The 21,328-nt window shown below is 47.8% G+C and overlaps 2 protein-coding genes across 3 annotated transcripts in view; both read left to right on the forward strand.

The window, feature by feature from the left end:
• The window catches only part of LOC135919878 (cubilin-like), a 230,672-nt gene extending 224,192 nt beyond the window's left edge, over positions 1-6,480 (forward strand). For both annotated transcript variants that reach the window (XM_065453869.2, XM_065453871.2), the window contains 3 exons: positions 547-797; positions 3,934-4,045; positions 5,065-6,480. In XM_065453869.2, coding sequence (XP_065309941.2) covers positions 547-797; positions 3,934-4,045; positions 5,065-5,102 — 401 coding nt within the window. In that variant the 3' untranslated portion in view covers positions 5,103-6,480. The remainder of the gene's footprint in view (positions 1-546; positions 798-3,933; positions 4,046-5,064) is intronic.
• Positions 6,481-12,451: 5,971 nt separating this feature from the next.
• On the forward strand, positions 12,452-20,264 carry LOC135919874 (uncharacterized). The gene is made up of 2 exons (XM_065453858.2): positions 12,452-12,660; positions 17,490-20,264. Exons 1-2 carry the CDS (start codon positions 12,649-12,651, stop codon positions 19,533-19,535), a joined length of 2,058 nt encoding a protein of 685 aa, XP_065309930.2. The 5' UTR covers positions 12,452-12,648; the 3' UTR covers positions 19,536-20,264.
• Positions 20,265-21,328: the final 1,064 nt, after the last annotated feature.

Consider the following 21,328-nt stretch of genomic DNA (forward strand, 5'->3'; position numbering starts at 1 on the left):
AACTTTCTAAAAGATAGCATTATTACTTGAAGCATTGTTAATTGTGTCCCTTCAATGGTCGGTCTCACCTCGCTGGGTGAGACAGAAGAGACGGAAAAAACGAAGAATCAGAGGCACTGCTTTCTTAATGTTCACGCGTCATTTTGGCGTGACGTTATTGAAATTCAATGCATCTACTCGGCGCTAATCAAGTGCTTATGTTTAAACAACTGGACTGCATTCCATATTAAAATAGTAGACGACTCGACCTAGTGAGTTTCGGGGCGCCAAATATAAGAATGCATAATAAAACTCGTGACGTCATATTGACGTCATGGCCACAGGAACATGACCACAAAAATGGAAAGCGTGCCCAAAGAAAAGTGCGAATTCACAAAGCGATTGTTGTTTCCTTTTCCTCGTACATGTCTTCTTTTCCTGTTTCCGCACAATTCACCGGTGCTACTTGAAAATGTGAGTTGTCGAGGCTTCCCTCCTACCGTCCCCATTCTCTCCCCCTTTGACGAGTCATTTTCCTCCTTCCCCATCTCCCACACTGTGGCGTAGCCCCAGCAGGTTGCGGCGGCAACGTCACGGCAAGCGAGGGCGCCGTGTCTAGCCCGGGCTACCCCACGACTTTCGCCGAGCGCCGCACGTGCACCTGGTTTGTGACGGGGCGTGCCAGGGCTACGCTGCAGCTGAGCTTCGTGGCGTTCGCCTTCAACTCGACCGCCGCCAACTGCGACGCCAACTACCTGGAGGTCTACAACGGACACCAGGACGGTCCTGACGCTAAGATCACGCGCCTGTGCGGCCAGGTATATGCCACGTGCGGAGATTGCCGCCAGCGTACAAAAAAAAGACAAACTGGGCGTGGCCCTTTTTGGAACGCTGCTTTTTTTCGTTTGTTCGACAGAAACAGACTGCATAGTATTAAACTACCCGGTTTTGAATTTGGCGCAGAAGCGCGGTGGCTACGATATCAGAAATCTAGTGCACTCCTTTATGTATGGCTGTTTAACGTAACCTGTGCCATGGATTTTCAAAAAACGTGGTTAGCCGCAGCTGAATGAAACCAACGGCGTATGGTTTGCCGTCATGTGGCGCTCCTTAGAATGTATTTTATATTCCGCCTAATTCATTGATTAACTACGATGAATTATGCAATTTTTTTATATTCATTTTAGGACCAAGTGCGTTTCGCTGTGTTGTAGAGGGGGTTCAGAAACGACAGATCCAATTTTGTGTGGCAACCTACACGCTGCGTGGCGATCTCTTTCGACTTTTGAACAAAGCCCGCGAAATATGTTATAAAACCACGTGACTGCGCTCGCGCGCTATCGTATTGCCTAGCCTATTGCTTATATATTAGGGTATTGTATTGTTAATATTACTATTACTATAGTATTATTATTAGGATGTCGATAGGACGATAGGATATTATTATAGGCCAGTTTCAATGTAAGAGGTTGTCGCGGATACAGGCCCTGGAAACGTGCCACCCACGCTCTTTGCGTTCCATTTTGCCGTGGGCGATCAGCGACATGGCAGTGCGCAAAATGCGTGCATGACTACGCCGCAACCCGAGTTCGCTAAAGCAGCGAAGTGACGCAATCTCGCTGGTCTTGCGAAAACTGAAGCCATACTTCGAAAAACGCTATTACGCTTGAACTGCTCGTAAGAGCAGGTGCCGGCCACTTGTGATGCTGCAGTAATTTAGCGAACTCACCGGTCAGTGCACCATTTGTTCTTGCGATGAAAAAAACAAGTTAATTCTGTCCCGGACGCGTACCCTGAACTTTGCCCCATTTTATGTGGTTGAACAGCGTTTTAGAAGGAAAAAAAAACAACGCTTGCGTATCACTTCCTCATTTGTCTTACTAAGGCAAATATTCCATGGCGTCAACGCGTAGCGATCCAACATTTATTTCTCTCTTGTTTTTTTTTTCTTTTTTGGCGTGATAAGTGCGATTTATTTTCGACGCTCTCAAGTAGCGTACGTTAAAGATAAGGCCGCTATGCGGACACCACCTACCACGCTCATGTGCAGATATTTGTGTCCGTATTCAGAAACAGTTGTTGCGCTGTAATTGCTCGTAGGAGCATGTACTACAGCCATGCTGAACATGGTATTAGCGAAGGCGGCCAGCCGATGTCCTTGACCTTGACTCACAATGTCTCCCGCGTAAAAACAAAAAGAAAGGATGGAAGTTTCAGTCGCTTCAGTTTCAGAGTAGGTGTAATAGTTGTATGTTATTGTTATATTTCAAGTTTTTTTCGAAGCTTGCGAAAATATCGTTTAAGCTCTTCCACCCCTCAAGACAATCCGCCATGCTACGACATAAGAATATGTTATAGGGTCGCAGAGATAGAACACGTTCACAATCATTCCTTCATGGGAGTCAACTTTCAGAAAAAACTTAAACTAGAGCAACCATGTCGGCAACACATTGATAAAAATTTTGAAAGGAATTGGCATGATTTACCGTTTTCGTAACGCTGCTCATATATCTGTTAGAAATGAACTATATTCCTCCCTGATGCACTTGCGTATTAGTTATGTATTTTTCTCTTTTTTTGGTCTGAGGCACGTGTAACACTGTGGACGTGGAAAAACTTTCCGTGCTACAGCAACGAGCATCAAGGTTATTTAAGCAGCCGGGTCAATAAATAGGTGCTTTGGAAATGATGATTGAGAGTAATCTTCGTACGGTTAACTATTCGTAAAATGTTGAAGTTCACACAATTTTCAGAAATTGGTAAATAATTGTGCAGATTTCCTGGCAGTAGAAATACTGGCTACGCTTTGCATCAGATGTGAATAGTATATCATATTGAAATAGTATACTGCGCATCCTATTGAAATGTCATCCTCAGAGGTAAACAACAAAATAATGACAGACCTTCAACCGTGCTATGCACTCTTTCCAATTTCCAATAACGACCTTGTATGAATGGCGCTAGTTATATGCAAATAATTCCTTCACTATATTGATGACATCAAAAATCTGTACTTCCCCACCCCACTACCGCCTATGTTTTTGTACACAATAGTTTATTTGCGATCTTTTATTCTCTATTCCGCATTCAGTTTGCTGCGTCATGTGACAGATACATTTTTTTCTCCGTTTCACCCTGAATGATTCTTCAGTCTGGTGAAGTTTCTTCCTGGTGAAGTTTCTTCCTTGCAACTTCTTATAATACTTATGAACCACCGCAGTCGTTTAGTGGCTATGGTGTTGGGCTGCTAAGCACGAAGTCGCAGGATCGAATGCTAGCCACGGCGGCCGCACTTCGATGGGGGCGGAGACACAAAAACACCTGTGGACTAAGATTTAGGTGCACGTTAAAGAACCCCATGTGGTTCAAATTAATCCAGAGTCCCCCACAATGGCGTGCCTTCGTAATTAAATAGTGGTTTAGGCACGTAAAACCACATAATTTAATTTTAATTTAATTTTATAATATTTCTGTCTGATATTCACGTGAATCTTTTACCATTGTATGCCTTTTGTAAGTCACAGCTCCTGTCACGCCTTACAAGACGAAGAACCAAACAGTAGGCTAGCTTGTTTTTCAGTGTCGACTCTTGCTCAATACAATTGCAGTACCTGAAACAAGAAACGTTAACTTCAACATCAAGCTAAAGTCGTACTTGTCGAGCAACCAAGCAATTTGAGTTTGTGTCCCTTGAATACTTCATAGAACACTTGCGGAATACGTTTTAGCGCCTGCATTCTTTTCTCTTCAGCCTGATGGGCATTCGGCCATATCGGCAATTTCGCAATATGATAATCTGACTCAGTATGTGCTGATGTTCAAATGGCGCGCGATCTTGTCCTTTCGTATCACTGTCAGTTGAAGATGCCTGAGCTTGAAATTCTCTTTTCAGAAAAATTGATGTTCATATTCCTCTACATTGTGCATTCTCACGCGATCTGTTTCAAAACACAGGACATGCCAGCGACGCTTCAGTCTTCAGACAGCCAACTTCTCATCAAAATGGTCACGAACGAAAAGAACACCGGTGTCGGCTTCTATGCCAGGTTCAAGGTTCAACACGACGGTAAGATCATTGAATGATTACTTGCTAATTGCGGTCAAGTTGTAAACGTTAAGCAGAAAGTGGGTGCACATTGACGTGTGCGGCAGCTTAGGCCCGACTAAACGCACAAGGAGCGCTTTGGGCACTTTAGTCCGAGCGTACGCGGTGGCCCTTAGTGCTTGCTTAAGTACGTGCCAGAACACCCGTTGGCTGCAACCTTCTGCTGCTGAGCGCAAATTCGTGACATCGGTCCACAACCAAGGACGTCGTTGCACACCAGTGTGGGGAGAATGAACTCACGTTTTGATATTTGGGTGTAAATTAAAGAATCTCGGCTGATGCACATTCATCTCGAGCATGGTGCGTCTCGAACGCTCTGCGTTGCATCACGCCCGAATAACCCCACAACTGAGAGTTAGGGACCAGTACGCCTGGTATTCAAAATTATCGCGCATAGTTGCAGTGTGTGCGGTTTTCTTGTGTTTTTTCCCCCCTTCGTAGTATTTGTGCAGCTCGTAACAGCGTTACTTATAGCATAATCCTCTGACCCAACGAGTTCCCCATCGCGTAAAATTAAACACAATAAAGGAAAAGTTCGGACTGCTGAGATATTGTGGGAAATCGACATGTTGTAAAACGGAGACCATGGTCTCCGTTTTACAGGTATTGGTACCTATTAACGTCCAGGCGCCAGTCTTCACTCCGATATAGCTCTAAGCTCTTATTCATAATGAAGAAAGGGTTTGTAGTACCAACGCCTAACGATTCCTCAATATTCTTATTATTTGTGATGATATCACCGCATCCCCTATACCAGTTAACTTACCATTATCACCGTGGTTCTGTCGTCATCCTCGATGTAGTACTCCCTGCGTCGAACTTGCTGCATCACGAAGCGCTTACGGGTTCCTTTTCAAGGTAGAACTGGTGTATTTCTGTTTATTCGTAATAGAATTGGTGAGATTTCGTTTATTTTTTTCTTTGTTTCGCTATTCTTCTAATGTCGTTTTGTCTCACAATTTTTTCGATACCTCTTGCAGACCAGCGGACACGCATTGGGCTGTCGGCAGGAGGATAGCCACCACATTCGCCGCAGAAATGGCGCTTCTAGTTCAACAATATTGCACAGAAAAGAATTTTCCAAGACACGAAGGAAGACGGCAGCAAAACAACGCATCATCAATGTATTTATAACAGTTTCAGAGAGGCTTGACTTTCGGCTAAACTCTATGCCCCACATCCATTAGGCTCCGAAAGCAGGCACGAATCGTCGAATAAACGTATCTGTCATTGTCTCCACATTTTTTCACAATAGGCAGTACTTATCTTATCGGTTATGCCGATAAGCGCCATCTTGAGGAACACTGACCACTTTCATTTTAAACACATTGCTAATGGAAGGTGGTTCGAATCGCTGAGCACAGCTTAATATATATGTTAAGCTGTGCTGTATATTAAGCTGTGTAACGTTTAAACGTTACCATACCAATAAATTTGGCAGAAATCTGTAAGTACAGATGACAATTTGTAAAGGAAACTTCGTTAACACGTAGCTTAAGCAATGAAAGGCAGATAAAAGAGCTAAACACCGCTTGCTTGTTGTGCAAGGTTACTACAGCTCTGCTCGCCATATTTGAAAGGCATAACTACAACACGTGATGCTTTGTTACGTCATTTCAGTTCACAGCTTTCTCGCTTTCAGCTTCCGATTAGTGATGGACAAGGCACCAGAGGCACACAGAGGTATTCGAGCCCACAAGCAGCCATAAAGGTTTTAAATTTCGGACGATACAAGACAAAAATGCACCGTTTCCCATTGGAACATAAATGTCAAATCTGGAATGAAAGATTCTACGGGACACACATTGGATGGCAATCCCAAGTACCAATGGGATCCGCATGCAGATGCAGCACTGCTAAATAATGCTGCAGCTGTCGTATTAGAGTTCTTCCTAAGCAGTACTTGCAGCTGAGCTCGTTGGTGCATATTTAGTAAACATAAACTGGGCAACCAGTGCCCAAAAAGCGCTCGTCCCGTCCTCTTTCTTGGTGCGGGTTCAAGGTTACGCTGCGTTATATTTAATGATGACCTATCGGTTGCATTACACTGCACCCGAGCAGAAGCGAGCATTACTTGCCTTAGATAGCACGGGGCTCGTGAGGCCTGTGTACCCTACCCGTGCGATGGGATATGCGAGAGTTTTTAAAGGATTACTTTCCATTTGAACATATTTTCTAGCTTTTCTGCTTGCGCCCGTATGTTTGTTGTTTTCACGACTCAAACGGAATAACTCTGAAAAGGAACCGCAGAGCTGGCTGGGAAAATGTCGGGAGACCACGTAAAATAGTTTTTTTTTTTTTTGTAAGGCATCATCATCTGCCACGCCACCTTCGTCTACTGCGAAATGTTTTGTACAGTATACGTGAACCAATAAATTGTGTTATTTAAGTGTTTATGTGCAGTGTTTCGCATGATTGTAAGGCGGACGTTAACGCCGCTTTCGATAACTACACTCATGACTTCTGATAACAGAATCCATATTCAAACCAAAAAGTATAATTTCTTTTTCACAGAGTGCGACGACGAGCGCAAGAAAGAGGATCACAACGTTAAAAATTGTTGTACTTTTTTTTTTCATTTCGAGAAACAACGCTCGCAACTATGAAGTACCACGTTTGTGTCGATCAAACCAAAAAAGATTTTCCTGCAGCTTGGCCAACTTTCGTTGGCCAGTGGGCAAAACATAAACACAATGGGAACGAAACTGATTGCCTACCACAATTTTTCTTCAACGGAGATTGTTCACAAAGCCTGTAATGTGGTATAATTCATTTTGCTGCTCATTGGACAATTGAAAAACCAAAGCTGGTCACACGAAATTGCAGACTTCGATTGATAAATAGGGGGCGAACACGGGAAGGGCTTTAGTGGAGAGCCACGTTTTGACACGGAGTCGTCTATCAAGTGTGCCTGATGAAGACAAGAGACAAGTTCCCTAGTCTAAACGTTTACAGCAAGTTTACGCCTTCTTTGTTCGCCCACTGATGGTACTGATACATCAAATCCAGGACCGATTGATTAGCTTATGTGTTTTGTTTTGCCTGGCGCACGCAGTGTGTTGCCTGGACTGATTCGAAAAAGCAGTATGGACTTGTTCGGACTAACAATCCCAAGTGCGAGTTTCGCATGCCATGTAGCATTAACAGGCGCGATTGGGCGTGTCTTCACTGAATTCGTCTAAACGAGGAAAACACAAAATATTTCCTATTTAGAATGAAACGGATAAGGTCGCCACTGTGACCTGCGTGCAAAATGCGGGATGACATAACCCGCTTATACTGCGCTTACAGGCCATTTACACTAATAAAGGGAAAATGAGACGTCCAACCAAAATGTTTCAAAGGAAACCCATACGGGTTCAAACATGCGGTTTCCGCAGAACTATTACGTCAAGCTTTTACACTACTTAAAAGGACCTTGATGTCCGCACTGAAGAATTTAACAAACCCTTCAGCGAAGACACGTACTTGGGAAGTGGTCTACTACTATATATCTGTGCATCTCGCGCAACGACTGCACTTTTGTGTTTCCTAAAAAACACTTTAGTCGAGTGGTGTGTTTTGTGTATGTTGTGTAAATTTGTGGTCAACTGTGCACGTCATTCTATTTTTCATCCTATTCATCTGGAGCAGCATTCTAGGGATGCGAACCTCTCCAGGGTCCATTAAATAGTATCTCTATCTCCCTATTTTTCTCTTTAAAGCGAGCCAAAGCAGTCCTCGATGGGATGGAAGGCTGCGGCGCGGGCTCAAGCATGGTTTGCTTCTAATGACGCGCTTGCGGCGTCGCCCTTTGCAAGCGCTAGCGATTCCACGTTGGCGAAGGTATATCGAACGTGCTGAAAAGGCAGTCCAGCCGATAACTGCAGCGAAGACACCTGGTGGTCTCGAAAACCCTTCATTTGAGCTTGTCAGTCATTGATGCCCAAAGAGAAAGAGCGGTGCAGAACCACGGGGGCTGACGCGAAAGCGTCGGAGTCAGCGCAAAGCGAAATAATAAATAGCGTTAGCGTGACGTTTACTGCTCAGACCAGAGCGTATGCACAGCAGTTCACCAGGAATGCGAGTGAGCGTATAGAGTGCGGCCACGCAACGCCCATGTCAGCAGCGGAAGATCTATGATCCACCTCACAAGCCAACTGGAGGCAATCACGGAGGCCATATCCTCCTTTACCGAACGCCTTACCGCGTAAGCGAAAATCCAGCTGCCAAACCCTTCCTATTTCCTCCTCTCTACTGGATGGATGGATGGATGGATGGATGGATGGATGGATGGATGGATGGATGGATGGATGGATGGATGGATGGATGGATGGATGGATGGATGGATGGATGGATGGATGGACGGACGGACGGACGGACGGACGGACGGACGGACGGACGGACGGACGGACGGACGGATGTATGTATGTATGTATGTATGTATGTATGTATGTATGTATGTATGTATGTATGTATGTATGTATGTATGTATGTATGTATGTATGTATGTATGTATGTATGTATGTATGTATGTATGTATGTATGTATGTATGTATGTATGTATGTATGCATGTATGTATGTATGTTATGAGCGTCCCCTTTGGAACGGGCCGGTGGGTTGCGCCACCAAGCTGTTGCTATTATACTGCCTAATGTCCTACCTAAGTTAAACAATAAAAAAAATAAAAAATAAACACTATGAACTTTCACACCCAAATTTTCTGATCCCCTATTGCTAATGTGCTTTCGTATGTCTCTGTTTTTTGTCGTTTCCCTACTTTTCGTCCACCAATCCTCCAATCGCCTCTTACTAATGCCTATTGCGGACATGTTTACAATATCCCAATAAAGAAGGGAGTCAGGCAGGGAGATACGATCTCTCCAATGCTATTCACCGCGTGTTAACAGGATGTGTTCAGAGACCTGGATTGGCATGAATTGGGGATAAGAGTTAATGGAGAATATCTTAGTACTTGCGCTGATGATATTGCCTTGCTTAGTAACTCAGGGGACCAATTGCAATGCATACTCACTGACCTGGAGAGGCAAAGCAGAAGGGTGGGGCTAAAAATTAATCTGCAGAAAACTAAAGTAATGTTTAACAGTCTCGGAAGAGAACAGCAGTTTACTCGAAGCACTGGAAGTGGTAAGGGAATATATCTACTTAGGCCAGGTAGTGACCGCGGTTCCGGATCATGAGACTGAAATAATCAGGAGAATAAGAATGGGCTGGGGTGCGTTTGGCAGGCATTCTGAGATCATGAACAGCAGGTTGCCATTATCCCTCAAGAGAAAAGTGTATAACAGCTGTGTCTTACCAGTACTCACCTACGGGGCAGAAACCTGGAGGCTTACGAAAAGTGTTCTACTTAAACTGAGGACTACGCAACGAGCTATGGAAAGAAGAATGATGGGTGTAACGTTAAGGGATAAGAAGGTACAGGAGGTATTCCCCAAACACCCAATCGTACGCTATACGATTGGGTGAGGGAATAAACGCGAGTTAATGACATCTTAGTTGAAATCAAGAAGAAGAGAAGGGGGACGGTCAGGACATGTAATGAGGAGGGAAGACAACCGATGGTCATTAAGGGTTACGGACTGGATTCCAAGAGAAAGGAAGCGTTGCAGGGGGTGGAAGAAAGTTAGGTGGACGGATGAGATTAAGAATTTGCACGGACAACATGGCCACAATTAGCACATGACCGGGGTAGTTGTAGAAGTATGGGAGAGGCCTTTGCCCTGCAGTGGGCGTAGCCAGGCTGATGATGATGATGAATCCACAGTAGCTCGGTACACATAATAGCGTTACAAGATTCAACTGTGGAGGAACTAATCTTAGAAAGCTCTTTAGAGTTGGTGAATAACCGCTCGCCTCTTCGTCGTCTCATGCTGGTCTTGTCTTCCAAGTGCTGGCCCATACCCACTAACGGGGATCGGCGAAGAAGCAGGTGGTTTCCAGTGTGTTTATAATTAAAACAAAACTGAATTTGAATAGTAGAGCGTGGAAGCAAAGAAATGTGATTTAGAAGCCTAAAAATAATATTGTTAAGAATTGTTAGATGAAATAATTCAGCATAAGGAAATGAAATAATGGAGATATTGATAAATTTAGAAATGCAACAAGGTACTATTTTTGTCTCTCTAATAAAATTGTCAACTGCGAGAAAAGCATCCCTGTGGCTGGATCCCAGTGAAGTCGCCGCAAAAGAAAAAATGGTTGGCGAGGTTAGCGAAAGCCCAAGTTCTAAGAGTTTCTAAGAGTTTTCTTTGTCTAGAAAATCGGTGACACGATAGAAAGTAATGTTCAATAGATTCAGGTACATTGCAAAAAGAACACAGAGGGGACACAGCGAGACCAGACCTGTATAAGTAAAAATTTAGAGGCGGTTTACGACATGTTAATTTTGTAAAAGAAACTCCCAATTGTGTAAGTTTTGTAAAAGAAACTTCCTATTGTGTCAGTTTTGTAAAAGAAACTTCCAATTGTGTCAGTTTGGTAAAAGAAACTTCCAATTGCCTTGAAAGACACCAACTATTATTCCATCGGAAACCAAGATGTTGGAATTCAGAAAATGGTGTTAGCATGGATATTGCATAATTTTGCGATATAGAGAAATTTCTGTGCCTAGACGCGGTGACATAAGCTGATGTCGGCAAAACAGATATGAGAGCGCCATTGAGGGATGGCCGTGGGAGTGACTTAGCCATTTCATTCAATTGCAACCCACGATGTCACGGTACGCCAAGCAAACACACTTGCCCTTAGTGCGGAGGTGCCATCGAACAAAATGTTCGCAGAATTCTTGAACTTGAAGATGCAGTAAGTGATGCGCATACAGACCGCGAGTCGGTCACAATAACAGCTAATGGGTCATATTGGGGAAGCTTTCGTTATGCTAATGCAATCTCAAACGCTGGTCCCAGTTCACATTTCGCTGTTGCAACCACGCTTCTTCGTTTCACGATAATCTCGCGGTGTTTCTCGCAGTTGTGCCAAACACCGCAGCACGCAACGACGAAACAGCAGGTGACTGGCAGCAAACGGTTACGAAGCATTTGGACGATTCCCACAGGAGATTCTGCATGTAACTTTTTCCCTCACAACGAAAACAAGAATATTCACTTCAAACTTTAGAATAATATAGTCTTAAAATTTATATTAACGACTACCGTTCATTTAATATCTCATTCTTAATTACAAAATACCGTTAACCTTTATTTTGACCTACTGCAGCACAATTCATGGCCGAGCCCTCATAATGGGTTGAGCCATACCCATAGGCACCAAATCTAAGCCAACACCCACCTTCAGAACCGTCTTTTCCTCGGAGCAATCAGCGCTAAGCTCTTCGACGTTATACCGCCTTCAGGGTCGGCCCAGGTTGAACAGGTTTTAACGTTTATTCACCATAGTACAAATTAAATCGTCGTTTTAACACGAACCACATACTATAAGCACATACCACGTGCATTTACGTACTTCATCGCTAAGTTACAGAATGGGTCACAATCCGCGTTCCTCTTAACTTGCAGCCGTCCGTTAACTATGTGGAACCAAACAACCGGCAAGTCGTATAATTGTTACGCATACTTTTCTATTGTATATCCACTCTTTTTGTACTTTTGTACGACCCGTTACATACTTTTTGTACTACCCACTCCTGCATCGGGCCTGATAATCAGGCTGGTAGCACGAAATAAATAAATAAATAAATAAATAAATAAATAAATAAATAAATAAATAAATAAATAAATAAATAAATAAATAAATACTTAAATAAATAAACTCAAGCGAACGGCTGCAGCAAAAATCACGCCACCGCCATCATACGATTGTCGTTAAAATCGTCGTCCTTTTGCCGCTGTTGTCCCATAAGGTCGCGCCACAGGCAACTGCGTACTTACACAAGCAGGTTGGTCCGCCTAGCATCACTTTGAGCAACCCCATACGACGCCAGACAGCCCAGCTGTCTGCAAAATGTTTTAAGTAACACATATGTGCGTCGGACCTCCGTAAGGTATTTTGTTTTGGTTTAAAATGAAACCGTCAGGAGTTGCCCAGCTCGCACTCATTCCCCAAACAAAACGTCTTGACATTCTCTGGGGAATCAGACGGTATCCGTGACGTGTTGGAAATTTGGGAAGTCACGTTCTACGATATGAGTCGTAAAAAAAAAATCCCGTGCGCTACGCTATAAGGTGGCATTTAATGGGGCTGTTAAGGAAAAATAAATTGAGAAGTGCAAGACCCGCACCTTTGCAAATATTGTTTTATTAGTACGCATTTATAACCTTTTCACTGAAAGTGAATTTTTTTTTTTTTTTGCAGTTAGTTAAGCGCCAGGGCTATCATCATTGTCGCACGTGTGCAGCCTTCCCCGAAGCGCGAGCGCTTCGTGGCCACGGCAGAAGAAGACTGGCTCGGCCCGTGCGAGACGTGGTTCTGTTCCGCTCCCGGCGAGGTTCGGCTTTTCCTCCTCGCGCGACCGCCGAAGTCTGGACCTCGCTGTCGGCGCGCCCTCCAGGACCTGCGCTCACTCAGGGTTCCTGCACCGCCGGACTGCAGCTGAACTCAACAGATGGAATCGCAGGTCAGTTTCGCTACGAGAGAATGCCTCGTTACCGACAGCTGCAAAGTCTGAGGGTTGGTTTGGGCAGTATGCATTGCTAAGAATCTCCTCGCTCGTATAACGCTCTCACACTGGAAAAAAGAAGGGTCCTATTATAACACCAACGCCTTATTTTTTTTTACTTTCCTTGGGGGGGGGGGGGGGGGGGTACAAGGATGAGTGCTTAAGCGCTTATTCACGTGAAGCCGTTACCATGAAGGGGAAAAAAACGTGAAGAAAGCAATTCAAGAGAATTCTACCGAAGTGTCATATATGCTGTGCCTCTGCATTTTCCTTGTGAACACGCCAGGCAAGTCTTAAAGGTTGGCCAGACCCTCACCAGGTCTGGCCATTTCGAGGTGCCTAGCTGCTTTCATATAGTGTGCGCTAACGATCGTGTCTGCCATGTATTACATCGCTACGCGCCGTCGGAAAGAGATGACATTTCAAACCGAACGCCGTTTGCCCTTTTCGCGGCCTCCCAGCCGGAGAGTCGACGTATATCGCACAAGTGCGCCTACGTACAGACGCGGCCACTGCTAGCGGGAACACGGAGCCCATGAAATCGCTCCGCAGAGTGGCCCACCACCGGCGCTTCATAAAGTATTGCGACACAAGTGCAATCAAAGTGATTGGCGAAAAGCCCGGGGAGTCGTCTGCTATGATGAGTCGTCTGCCAAGACTTCCCGAGTCGCCGGTGGTGGCCCTCCGCGAAGCGCTGCCACGGGTTCTCGTGTTCCCGCTAGCAGCGGCCCCGTCTGTACATCGCACTGCTGTGACGTCGCTCGTATTGACACGGCTCCGAGAATTATTCAAAGCGACATCTCTCATTTGTGTAACCTGTTGCTTCAATAGACGAATTAAAGTTCAGAGAAATAATAAAACACGCAAACCGAATGATGTCTGCGTGTTCGTGTTTCGCACCGCAGCAAGACAGAGGTACTTCCGCTTATCTGCTTGTTCCCACGTCGTGCAGTCGCAGGCAACGAAAGTATGTTATTTCCTACCGTGCTCGAGCGCGTGATCACGCTCTATGATCCGCTTGTGTCTGCCACAGTATTCGCGTTGGACCTACTTGTGCCGCTAGTCGGGTGTTCTCGAGCACAGCGCGCAAAATCGTGTGCTGCGCGAAACGAGACAAACGCAACAGCTCGCGCGCGACGACGCCAGCAGAAGTGCGCCGCGCAGCAAGAAAGCGAGGGAAAAAAAATGAAGGAGTTGACCGTGACCTATGCGTCACGCGATCTTCGAGCTCCGAACGCAGGGAAGGAATTTCGCTTGCGGAGGCTAGACCGGGCAAGTGAGGAGAGTGTGTCTCTTGGAAGTGGCCTTCGCCTCCTGAAATCATAGATAGGTTCGCGGCACTGAAATATTTATATCCCGGCTAATAATGAGCCAATTTGAAAAATTCTTGCGGCATAACGCGCTCATAACGTAACATCTACCAGCGTATAACCGATATTTGCTACGTGGCCCGTTCAGTGGTCCCTTTATGGAGAATATCGGATAATAAATGAAGTTTTTATTCGTACCAGTCACAAGCATATTCTTAGGATACAATGTTGCAAAATGCGGCAGGAAGACGAGAAAATTTTAGCTCGCCATCGGAAAACCCGAGTATTTTATCGGAGGTAATCGCCCTACTCCATCTGGTGATAGGGCGTGAAATGCCGAGCTGGAAAAGTGGTAAAGGGCAGAAGCATCCCTTTTGTTTTTCAATTACTCCTGTCTGCGGTAGGCAATGTAACGAAGTATGTCACAGGGATGCGGAATCAAAAATACGTCCGTTCGAAGGAAGATCAAGCGACTACATGCACGGCTCCGTGTCAACTCCAAGCATGAGTGAATTTCCATGCTGATGAATGGTGATGGCTAGCAGTAAACTTCGTAACCAGCAATGACCTTTATAATGCAGTAGCCGCTTCTGTTTTGTTTTGTTTTTTGTGGTCCCCGATGTTTACGGCAATAACAATGCTATAAAGTTGCAATACAAGGGTAGAAGCCGCGAGAAAAGTATACCTTAATACCTTCACACCCAATGTTCCATCCAGGGTATATGACGTGTAAGCCGTCGTCGTCATATACCACTCCTTGTATTGTCACCGTCTTGGTGTATGCGACATGAAAGCCGTTGTGTATTTCTTGTGCTGCAGCTGTTGCCCTCGTTGTAGTCGTCGTTGAGTCAATCGCAGCACTTCCTGGTGGAACTGTAGCGCCCTCTTCCGACACCATAGGGAGGCTTGGAGAGTTAGCAAGCATAAGAGGAAGAAGAGATAAAAGATGCCTGGTTCGTGGCGTGCGTACGAGCACGACACGGCTGGCAGATAGGTTCCCCAGTTAGGCCTCTTCTCCTGGTCTGCCGTTCCTACAGTGGTGACTCCGGACGCAGACTTGAGCTCACCCGAACTTCCACCAGCAGGCGACCTTCCAACCACCTCTCGCGCGAGCCAGGCGGGCATGGCGATGGTCCGACTTCGCGTGTATCCGTTTTGCCGAAACACATCGGAAGTGTGGTTCGCTCAGCCGGAGACGCAGTTCCATCTTCGCCGCAAATTACCTCGGAGACTGCACGGCACCACCACATCTCTGCCATCAGATTGTACTCAGCAGGTGGCTGATGTGACAGGGAAAAGATTTATACGACCAGATCCGCTGCAGGCATAAGTAGCGGTACAAGGTACATAGAGACGTTCTGAGGAAGAGACAGTAGAGATGTATGCAAAAAGAAAACGCTAGAATGAAAAGTGTGTATAGCATGTCTAAGTACTTCAAGTGGGCTAGGTAACTATTTGTCACCGTGTCAAGGGGATGCCAAAAAAGCATCACCATCATGAGTGTTAATGCTGGGCGACACGCCCTACCAACGACTCGAGCAAAATATTCTGGAACGAACAGTGTCAACCGAGTGCGTGCGTCTCCAGCAGCTGGGTGACCAGCGGCCTTCACAAATGATCAGCGGCACGCGGTGGCTCTTGGGTGAGAGAAACACCAGCAGGTACGGCACCTTGCTGAAGTTGTTGCTCCTGCAGCGCACGCCCCAGACCGTCCGCCTCGTTCGTTCCGGCTGCTTCCTCAATTTCCACGTACGGCCACCGTTCACCGACTGTTGACCTGCGTCGCCTGTTTCGGCGGGTGTTCATAAATAGCCGACGTTGCCCATCCCATCATTGGCTCCGACTGCCTCTCAGACTGTATACGACTTGGAGGTTAGCATGCGACGTCAACACCTTACTGACAGCATCGGCCGCTTCTCCATCTCAGCGAAAATTTGACCACATGCTGCAGCTGGGAATAATGAGCCCGTCATCCGGTTACCGGGCCTCGCCACTGCATCTTGTACTAAACAAGGGCCCGGGAGACTGGAGCTCGCGGGGGTGACTAACGCGCCCTCAACGCTCGCAACGTCTGCGACAGCCTACCCGCTAGCTAATATCCAGATTTTACGTCTAACACGCCTGACTTTTACTATATGTAGTAAAATGTACCATCAAATATCCGTGGAGCCCGCAGACAGCAGTCTTAAGACAGCAGTCACAGGCTACGTTTGGCCTGTTGAGTACGTGCGAGTGCCTTTTGGACTCCGCAATGTGGCTCAAACTTTCGCCTGGTTCGTTGCCGAGGTAACGCGCAGCCTCGCAACTGTACGCGTCTTCGTCGATTACATTCTTGTGACGAATGCTACTCCAACAACCCACAAGGGCCACCTGTGTGCGTTATTGCAACGCAAGCTGCAATAATTGTCTCGTCGTGAATGCCGAGAAATGTGTGTTCGGAGCTTCGGAGCTCCGAACACACATGTGTGTTCCTATAGGCCATCACATCTCTTGTAAACCCTGTAATCTAACGCTAAACTATGAAGCGGTTTAAAATGCAAATTCACTGTCATGAACACGGTTGTACTCCAATCTATGAAGACACCACTATACTTTCCGCACATAGCAGTCAGACTGCGAGGGAGATTATTGAGGCCTACTGTATCAAAAAAAAAACGATCGCGTTATGTAAGCATGCCTTCATTAAATTCATATGAGAGTAAATTTGCATTTTTAAACCGCTCTATAGTGTAGCGTTAGATTACAGGGTTTTGCTGTTCGCCTGTGCACTGATAATGACGCCATCGATGGGAGAGCACGTGGGTATAAGTCGTACTTAAGCTTCGCTATGCCTTCCAATAAAGTTGTGAGTTCAGCGCTGTGCTGCGTGTTTCCTGCTTTTTGTCTTTGTCGTCTTGCACTGCCCCTTCAAGATGCTATCTGTTCCCACCACTGTTATTATTAAACACAAATGATTTCTGCGAGAATAACTTCTGTTTGTACAAAATTGACATAGCTTCCTTGACCCTGCATTGAATATAATTGAATTTAATTCAGGGGTTTTACGTGCCACAACCACGGTTTGATTATGAGTCACGCCGTAGTTGGGGACTTCGGATTAATTATGACCACCAAGGGTGCCCGAATGCACGGGACCCGGGCATTTTTGCATTTCGCCCCATCCAAAGGCGGTCACCTCGGCCGGGATTTAGTTCCACGACGTCGTGCTTAGCACTGCGCGACGTCGGGCTTTTAGCGCGGCGGCGCTAAAAAAGTTCGGCTAGTTTGCTCAGCGTACACATAAAGGAGAACTGGTTGGTACAAATATAGCATTTACTCAGAGGCGCGCTTCAAGTGGGCTTATCACATGGGGAGCCTGCGAGATGGAGAGGGGGGAGCACGTGGTCCGGAATTCGCGGTCTGAGGAAAGTTTAAAATGTGACCGTTCTTTGTCACCGTATAGTCTTATCGGCTCCTCCTTCGGATATATGTACGCAGGGTCCACTGACGCCTGTGCGCCCTCACTCGACGGCCAACACTTACGACGTCGGAGGCGACATCGAGATCGGGCGCTGGCTGCTGGCCACAGTGATAGCCGTCATCATCCTCGTCCTCATCACGGGCCTCGCCTTCCTTATCGACGGCATGTGGCGGCGCTCGGACGGAGATCGCGACCGCCCCAAGCCTCCGTCGCTGGTTCCAGGAAAGCACCTGCTAAGCGCGGTGGCCTGCAACTCGACCCTGTGCCGCCGCTACTCGGAGCTCATCTCTTCCTGCGTGGGTCATGGCCAAGCCTCGCCTTGTGAGGGCCTGTCCCGCTTCGTGTGCGGCGAGGGGGCCTGCTACAGCCGGCCCATCGAGGGTCTGGTCAGGGGCTTCCTACGGGCGCTCGCAGCCGACGCACTGGCATCGTGGCGCCTGCAGCCCGCGCACTCTAGCTGGCCCCCTGTGGACCGTGCCGCCGCCCTTTACGAGACGTGCCGCCAGATCACAGCCGGGCGCGACAGCGACCTCGACTTCGCAGCGAGCGTACGCGACAGCCTGAATACAGGCGAGCTGCGCCCTTTCCTTGCCACGAACGAGACCGCGGCAGAAATGGCAACGCGACTGGCGGCCCACTATCAGGACGGCGCGCTCTTGTGGCTCGACGCCGCAGCTCCGCAGCGTGGCGAGTCGAAGCGGCGCCTCGTGATCCGGGCAAACCGTCACTTCGTCCAACGCGCCGAGTACCGGGACTCCTCGAGTCACCGCCACCGGAAACGTCGATCACCGCTGCGTGCTCCCAACCATCCCCTGGCGCAACAGGACGTGACAGCAACTGACGACGTCGCCGAGAGCGTCTTGAGCGGCATGCACCAAGTGCACGCGCTCTGGAAGAAGGCGGGAAACCTGCTGGCCTACAACCCCGAACTGGTGACCGTGGGAGACCTCGATCGGTACGGACTGATCTCGGCGGTGCTCATCAGCGAACTCAACCTGGAAGGAAGCGGCGCACCGTTCACCTCGAACGACAGTATCGAAGTGACCAACGGATCACTGCTTCCGTTCCTGAGCAAGGTGCTTCAGCTGAAGAACATCAAAGCGTACCTGGCCTGGGAGTTCGTCCGGCACCGATGGGCCTGCGCCGCTTCGCCCCGTATACAGGAGAAGACATTGGCCGACAGCTGCTTCGATTGCGTCGAGCGGGTCGCCGGTTTAGCAGCCCACATCCCGTTTCTCCGCGTCAGCGGTCACGTCGAGTCTCAGGCCAAGGCTAGCTTCTTCCTGACGCAGCTCAAGAATTTCGTTGTGACCGCCGTGGGCGAGGTGAAGTGGCTGCCGCCGAGGCAGCGGGAGCTCATGCTCGACCGCCTCTACAGGTTCCAGTTCATGCGTGGCGCGCCAGCGCGCAAGGACAGCGTGGCGCAGATCAACGAACTCTACGCCTACCTGCCGCAGGGCACAGGTAGCTTCGAGCGTGACTTCGACGCGGCCGCGCACGCCGCGTGGAACGCGTCGCTGCGACGCGCGGCTCAGCCGCTGCTCCCGCTGCTCTCCGCGTTCCCGAACGTGCTCAGCGCGAACGACACGGCGTACATTCCGGCCGTGGCGCTGGTGCCGCCGCTCTTCAGCTACGACAACGTCAAGTACGCCAACTACGCCTTCTTGGGTGTCGCCCTCATGCGGGCACTTGCGCACAGCATCGGCCTCACCGGTCTGCTCCAGCTGCCGGAGCCCAGAGACGGGAGGACGGCGGAACACTTGAGGGAGCTGGGCCGCTGCCTTCGGCTGAGCCACTCCTCGACTCAGGCGTACGCGTCGCAGCTGGCAGACGTGTTCGCGATGGGCGCCATCGTTCGGGCGTTTGTCGAGGGCCGCCGAGAGAAGCACTCGGGCGACGCCGCGGTGCACGAGGTGTTCGCCGACGGCTGTCTGTACACGTGCACGTCAGCAAACCCGCACCGCTGCGATGTACCCGTCGTCCACACGGCACAGTTCGAGCAAGCCTTCTCGTGTCTGCGCCCGTCTCACATGATGACGGCACCCAACTGCACCGTCTGGTGAACCGACTAAATGCAGTGCACTGATCCGAACTTTTGGTTTCATTGACTCATAACGACCTTTTAAACATCTGTGTGATGGGCAATTTCGTTTCGCTTTCTTTTTTCTTTGTCTGAGATATCGTCATATATGTTCCAAGAAGAGTTATAAAATAGCGGTGACGCGGAAAGAATCAAGAGCACAAGAACTTTGAATGGACGGTTGTTGGGTGCAAGGAATTCAACGTCGCACCAAGTATTGCCAAACTAAACGAGTTGGCTGTATTAAGTGAAGCAACGGCAGTCTATACGGTTTTATTTTTCAGTGTGGATGTTACATCGAAGTGCCACACAAAGGCTGCAACGTCTTGCTTTGCCGAGTTGACACGCTGCGGAAATTTAGAAAACGCACGCTTTTTTTTTTTTTTCTTTTTTGCAACCAAAGAAATACTTTCGACGTGTCATACGAAATGAATGTGGAGACCCATGCGCGATTTTGATTATTTGTTTCGCTTTGCACGATGCAGTAAATTAGCCCTTACAAATTCTTCCAACTATATAGAACTGGATTTCAGGAACGACATTTGGCTCGACGCTGTGGTTTCGCATGACTACGGACGCCGCTCCTCCTCTTATGCACCTCTCATCTCGCCTTTTCTCCACCTTTTCCCAGTGTAGAGCCGCAGGCCACAGTGAATCATAGCTCAGGCCGAACTTTTGGCCTTTCTGTAAATAAACTCTCTTTCTCTTCGCGCGTTGGCCCATTTAATGCATTTAGCTGCATTAGGGTGTTTCACGCACATTCCGAGAGCTTCACCTACCGATGTGTGTAAACGTTTTTCCCCCAACTTGAGTGTCACTGGGTAGTGCATTGTGTTTATCGGTAGACCATCGGGCTGCTCGTGCTGAGGGAACCAGGTTCGAAGCGAACCGTCGCACCAACTTGGGTGACTGGGTATGTAACATTCGGAGCGCGCCGCTGAACCACCTTGACAACTTGAGTCACTGCGTAAGTGGCACTAGGGTATGTGCCGACAATTTAACGTATGTGCCAGCATGCAACATTTCAATTTCTTCTCTTTCCTATAATGATGGGATAATGTGAAAACTTGTTCTCCTAAAAGCACTGCACACGGCGCTTAATAACCTCAGTGTGTAACCGAAACTTCCAATGGGGCCTGGTGAGAGACCTATTAGAAAAAGCCGCAGCCTTTAGTTTTTTCTTGTTTTTGTTGTTGTTGTTAGAAGCCTTTGAAGAGTGCTGTCGCTATTACATCAATCTAGCGGAATATGTGGCGCTCTAGCGGCCGCGGACCAGTGAATAACGACACGTTGTTACCGCGAATTCGTTTTATATTTAAAGTAGCACTTTCGCCTGAAAGGCGATCGAAGCATTGATTACGATGACAAATTAGTGGACAGCTATACGAAGTAAGGAGAGCAGTTTAATTGGCCGTATAAAAATGTAAACATAGACACCCTAACTAAATTAACGAGCATGGTGTCAGGAGCGCACAAGCAAACATGAGCACATCTCAGTCGATGACCGCGGAAACTCGCTGTAAAAACGCTAGAGCACCGTAGCAGCAGCGAGCGAATAGACCTTCGTGTTACATATCTCGCATCAACGCGAACCCGCGAAAACACAGCGCGCGGCTTACTTGGGTTCTCGTCGCAGACGGCTTTCAAGATACAGCGGCCCGGGTGGGCGCGCGCGGCCGCCCGGAGTAGAACGCGCCCCTCTCCCTTCCCTCCCCCCGGAGCCTAGCGCGCGACGGAAGGCGGCGCGCTTCCTTCCCCATTTCCTTCGCTAAGTGC

This window comes from Dermacentor albipictus, chromosome 4 (genome assembly GCF_038994185.2).
Source record: "Dermacentor albipictus isolate Rhodes 1998 colony chromosome 4, USDA_Dalb.pri_finalv2, whole genome shotgun sequence".
Lineage (NCBI taxonomy): Eukaryota > Metazoa > Arthropoda > Arachnida > Ixodida > Ixodidae > Dermacentor > Dermacentor albipictus.